This window comes from Oratosquilla oratoria, chromosome 35 (assembly GCF_046742065.1).
Source record: "Oratosquilla oratoria isolate Oo_2021 chromosome 35, ASM4674206v1, whole genome shotgun sequence".
Classification (NCBI taxonomy): Eukaryota; Metazoa; Arthropoda; class Malacostraca; order Stomatopoda; family Squillidae; genus Oratosquilla; species Oratosquilla oratoria.
This window is the reverse complement of record NC_134811.1, coordinates 4,410,925-4,417,141: the sequence shown is the minus strand read 5'-3', so window position 1 is coordinate 4,417,141 and position 6,217 is coordinate 4,410,925. Positions and strand designations below refer to the sequence as shown.

The window sequence follows — 6,217 nt, the reverse complement described above, 5'->3', positions numbered from 1 at the left end:
ATGGCTGGAATGCTGACGTGATCTACCTTGACTTCGCCAAGGCTTTTGACAAGATAGATCATGGCATTCTCCTACACAAGCTACAAAATCACGGAATAACGGGTTCACTTGGAAGATGGTTGCACAGTTTTCTAACAGGTAGAACTCAACAAGTATCTGTCCAAGGCGAACTGTCCGAGCCCAGTAGAGTAAAAAGTGGTGTACCACAAGGATCAGTGCTAGGACCGCTCCTTTTCATCATACATGTAGGAGACATTGATGAGAAACTGAGGTATACTGAAGCATCCTCCTTTGCTGATGACACCAGGCTGAAAAGGCAGATAACATGCCCAGAAGATGCAGCAAATACTCAGAAGGACCTCAACGAAATACAAATTTGGGCAGCTTCAAACAATATGGCATTGAATGGTGAGAAATTTTAGCTTGTACGCTATGGGAGAAATGAAGACCTCAAAAACTCCACAAGCTACAAGTATAAAAGCCAACTCATCACAGAAAAAGAGCATGTCAAAGACCTGGGAGTATACATGAGCGATGATGCAACATTCTCACACCACATCAATAAAATAATAGAAGCAGGAAGAAACTTGAGTGGGTGGGTGCTCAGAACTTTCAACTCTAGAGAAGGGCAGTGCCTGAAGACCCTATGGAAGTGTCTGGTAGTCCCAAGGCTTGAGTACTGCTGCCAGCTATGGTCTCCATACAAAGTACAAGAAATAGCCAACCTAGAGGCCATCCAGCGTTCCTTCACCGCAAAAATCCAGGGAGTACAGCACCTAAACTACTGGGAAAGACTAAGCCAGTTAAAACTGTACTCTCTACAGAGGAGAAGGGAACGGTATATAATTATTTATGTGTGGAAAATCCTGGAGGGCAGAGTGCCAAATGTGGGGATAGTGTCAAACTATCATCCGAGAAAAGGAAGACTCTGCTACATAAAGGGTACTGTAGGCTCCATTCAAAGAGTGAGGACAATAAAACACAACTCCTTCACTCATAATGGACCTCGTTTGTTCAACTGCCTCCCAAGAGATCTCCGGGACCAGACAGATACTAGCCCGGAGACTTTCAAGAGAAAACTGGACAAATGGCTGGATGGGTTACCAGACCATCCACTGATACCAGGATACCCCTACAGCCACCACAACACCCTGCCAGAAGCAGTACAGAACCAAGGACAACTTGGAATGTGCGGAAGCCGACTTCAGCCGTGTCATTAAGAGACAAAATTACCGAAAGTTAGTATACTTGCCACATCAAAACTAACTTGCCAGGAATATTGTAATTGTAGCCTTTAGGATGTAGAGCATTCGTAAACATGCCGTTTCATAAGTTGGCAGCTTTGTAGTAATTCACAGGAGGGGTATGCCAGTTTTTTTTAATCGGTTCCTTCAGAGACTCGGCATTACTATAAGTGCATCCCTGGGATCACAAGAATAATAACCCCAGACTTTGACAGGGTGAGAATTCTTCATGTGGACCATCCTGGGTTTACGATTCTTCGGTTTTATAAGTTGATGACAATAAGCATAACCCTCATTCAACCTTACCTAACCTAATCTTTATTCCACTGTTGATATTCAGTGTTCTGGGGTGACAATTCTTCAGGTGGGATCTCATGGGGTGATGATTCTTCATGTGGGCAATCTGGGGTGACAGTTCTTTGTGACCCCATCTCTGTACAGGACTTGTGATGATGATACATGCCCTTAAGGATGTGGCATTCTTCTTGGAGAGGGTAAGGATGGGTAGGGGTGTTTTATAGTTTCACCCAACCATAGAATTTGATATGTGGCTTATGTGTTTCTGGTGAGAACTGTTGTGATATGAACGATGGTGTATATCATTTCCGTTGCAAATGCGTACGTTTGAAGTAATTAAATATTGAAGTTATGCACTTCTGCCTACATCTCCAGAACAATCTGGGAGGACGTGTGGGAAATCGGGGTTTTTGGGTAGGGGAGACTAATAAATGGAGTAATGCGCATTGCCAAACAGGTGTAAAATGAAGAAGACTAAAGAAACCCATAAAAAAGAAAAATATCCCATATCGGCAGGTACCACGCACGGCGCCATGTTTGTTTACTAACGATTGTAAATTTTTGTGACCAGAAGCGCTAGATTAGCTGCTTGCGCAAGACTTGGTAACCATAAAGTAAAGTAACCTAACCTAACCTAACGGAGGTATCGTTAGTTTACGGTTAGGAAGTCTTGCGCGGCTGGAGTGGACTTCGCTAAGTGACACATCTAGCGAGACATTGTTCGATTCGTTGGTAAACACAAAGATGGCTACCGCTGGACTCCAGCCATAGAATGTGATTTTTATTATTTTTTGATATTTTTAAAATGTTTTTGTTCATTTTATACCTGTTTTGCAACGCACATTACTCCATTTATTAGTCTTCCCCACCCAAAAACCCCGATTTCCCACACGTCCCCCCAGATCGTTAGGGAGATGTAGGCATAAGTGCATAATTTCAATACTTAATTACTTCAAAAGTACACATTTGCGACGGAAATGATGTACACCATCGTTCATATCACAACATTTCTCACCAGAACCACATAAGCCACATATCAAATTCTATGGTTGGGTGAAACTATAAATTGTTCGGTAGTTATCTACTCTCCAGCAATCGGCACCCATACCAACCAATTGGAGTTAACCTAGGTGGAACAGACAAACCTATCTGCCTTACGAGCAAGTGACTTAAAAAATTTACAATTATTGTAGTGTAATAGGCAGTAAAGGTCCAGAATGGAGTTGTCATAGTAATAGAAAGCAATGATAGATAAAAATATATTTTTGTATGTATCGAATCGTGAAAAGTATAATTGATCTTGGATGAATGAAAGGCTGATGTAAGCTACATAACATCTTCAGTACAAGTCAAATATTTGCGACCGCAGTAGCTACCTGATGATACATCACAATATGCATGTATATAAGATATAAAGTTATGTCTATAATACTCATTATGTTTCATCCAGAATGTTTATAACCACAGAAAATGAGATCAAGATTAGATCAAGCATGTTCGCAAAATAGAGGGGACATTCATCTACAACTACAAAATAGATATAATCAGGATGATAACGCTGGTATCCTTGTATATTCACTCATTCCACATTATGCCTATGTAAATATTAATGAATGGAGTAGCACAAAGGGAAATGTGGAGGGTATGGATTAAATGTAGTCAGTTCCCAAGAGAAGGTACTAGTACAGAGAGATTCTTGTAGTGATATGATAGAAAAAACATATGATGATGTCTTGCTGGCAGCATGAAATTGTTTTGACACTATTGCCAGGATTGCCATCTATTGTCAAGTTTTCTGCCATCTTTATTTAGGTTGTGTTGAGAGAAGATTGGCATTATTCAATATTGGCTAAGATTTGCAGATATTTGTGATAATGATTGAAGACATATTGTTTAGTGGTAGTGATACTTATATACAGTACATCATTATTTACTGAAAATATACCTGGAAAGATGAAAGTGCAGCGTAACTTTTAGGTCCTCAACTTAAAAAAAAAAAAAAAAAAAAGAATAAGGTGAGGATGATGTTGCATTTGGGTTGGAGGTATTCTGAAAATCCAGTCAATATCTGACCACATTTAACCCAACCCAACCCAATCCAGCCTTCAGTTAGGTAAAGTAAACATTAAATAACCAGTATTGAAAGTTTATATGACAATGAATGCATTCTTATAAAAATTTAGTTGCAACCATTGATCTTTGTAGTCAGACTTCAGGGGCAGTTAGAAATTAGTGATTGCTGTTGGATTTGTGTAGAGATTCATTATAAAGCATGATTGAACTAGCCAGCCATTCATCTCTTTTTTGAAAAAAAAATTGACAGAATATATCTTGGTCAGGAATGAAAGTCATGAGAACATGGGAACAAAAAAATATATAATAACAAAGAGTGTAAACAGAGTTCCATGGAGATGCATTAAATTTTGAAATAGAATCTGAAATACCTCCCAATGAATTTACATTAAAAAGAACTGGGGTAAGGGTTGAGATTTGTAAGTGATTAGTGGTATGTGGGGCATGAAATTTTGTCTACTCAGAGAGCTTATTGTCAATAACAACAATCTCATTACAATGGGTGCTTCTTTCGTTTATATCAGGAGGTGCTAAGATAAGAGGGAGGGTGGAGGATTGTGGAGTGTATTCAGGGATGGAATGGGTGGGAATGATTTTATGCCTTTTCCTTTTTGGCTACCTCCCTTGTAAGGGGGAAAAAGCCTTGGTATATGTATGTAATGTTTTTATGAGCATTGCATTTTGCCTTTAATTTACCATCATTTGTCCTTCTTCCCCTACTACCACCACCACCTCTCCCTCCTGTCATCACCTCCACCCCTCTCCTCCCCTTCCCTCCACCCCTCCCCTCCCCTCTCCTCCCCTCCCTCTACCTCTCTCTTCCTTTCCCCTCCCCTCTCCACACCAACTCACCCCCTCCCTCTACTCCTATCTCTAGCTCCCTGTCTTCCTTCTCATTACTCCTCCTCACCATTACTCCTCCTCTTCTTTCATCTCCCCTTCCCCTTTTCATCCTGTCCTCCTCCCCATCTGTTCCCTTCCTCTTCATTATTCTTTCACTTTTCCCTTTTCCTACTCTGCCACTTTAAATTTTCCTTTTTCCCAATTCCCTTCTTCATCGGTCTGCCTCAACATTTTCTCATCTCTTCCCCTCCCTCCCAGGTTCTTCGTACCATTCACTGCCATACTCTCCCTTTCTACCACTCCCTCACTCCCTCTCAGTATGTTGATATCACATGAAGATAAACTGATAGCTGTAAATAAACCAAGTATGGCCCATATAATCTTAGGAGCCCAGTACTTAGTTTGTTTTATTTTTGAATTCATCATTTGGCCATGTAAAAAACAAACAAGCAAACAAACATTGTAAATCTTTGGGTTCATAAGAGTTCATAGAGTTCAGTGAATATGTATTGGAGAAAGGTGAATGGTTGCCAAAGGTTGCTATGTATAGCTTTTCAGTCATCTATCTTTGTTGCCAACATGTTGTGCCAAAGTGTTGGGTCAAGCTTACTAGGTCAGTCACTATGTAGGGTTTACGTGAGATTGGTCATGAGTTTTGTTAGTACTTTTGGGTTAATTAACTTAAAAAAAATATCTTTGTGTACTGTATATAATTATGCATTGAGAAGTTCTTCAATAAATCAGGTTCCCATGTCTTAGAAATTGTATTACCTTATTGTTGGAGTTTAGTTACATTAGCCCACCTATAGTTTTAGTCATTACTCAATATTCAAGCAGTATTGATAAAACCAATCAATCCATTACCTTGATTCTTCTGCAGGACCCCCATGACATATAGAAAACCAGACAATATCAGTGGTTCAATCCATAAGTCACTCATTGAGAATATTTTATGAGGATATTTGGAGTGAGTGTTGGGCAATGTAGAATGTTCTCTGTTGTGTGTGATGGTTACATCAACGGTATTTGGTGTGTTGCCAAGCCAATTATCATGGTACTATTTCAATGTGGGGTTTATTTCTTGGAAGAGTTTGGTGAAATATAGAATTTGGCAGGCTATTAAGCAGTGTTTGTTATGTGATTATATGTTCGAATATTTTTGTGTAGGAGTTGGAAGATGGGGTTAATGAAAGAGTATTGGGATGGTTTGGACACATGGAAAGTATGAGTTAAGAAAGATTAGTATAAGAACTGTGGAAGGCAGAGATGGATGGAGTGAACATCTTCTTTTCTTCCGCATGAGGGGACAGAGGGGCAGTTACCAATTAAGTGAAGTGGCCTTGCTGTGGATGTGCTGTGTCTTGCTACATTGCTTCTGGCCCAGGGGCAGTGGGTGAGATGCAGGGATGACCTGTCACCCAGGAGGAGCCAAGAAAAGAGGGAGGGAAGGGTGGTGAATGGGAGTGGAGTATGTGGGGATGAAATGGGTGGGAGTGGATTTATGCCTTTAGACTTGGGCTACCTCTTTTCTCGCATCTGACCAAGATATGGACCAAAAGGTCTCCTTTCAGGATGCTCTGCCTTTGTAATCCTTTGTATGTATTTTTACATAGAAGTGTTTTGGGATATTGGGGTAGGTTGTAGATTTTTAAGTAAAATTGTACTTGAGTTGGTCTTGTGTTATTTGGTAGATTGTGTATGTGATTGGTAGGTACATTCAAAGGTACATACTTGCATGGAATTGCGTGTGAATCATTATC

General features: G+C 40.1%; 1 protein-coding gene across 1 annotated transcript; it reads left to right on the top strand.

Moving 5' to 3' along the window:
• Positions 1-527: 527 nt before the first annotated feature.
• LOC143018658 (uncharacterized) lies at positions 528-1,220 on the top strand. Its single transcript, XM_076174246.1, has one exon. It carries the CDS (start codon positions 528-530, stop codon positions 1,218-1,220), a length of 693 nt encoding a protein of 230 aa, XP_076030361.1.
• Positions 1,221-6,217: the final 4,997 nt, after the last annotated feature.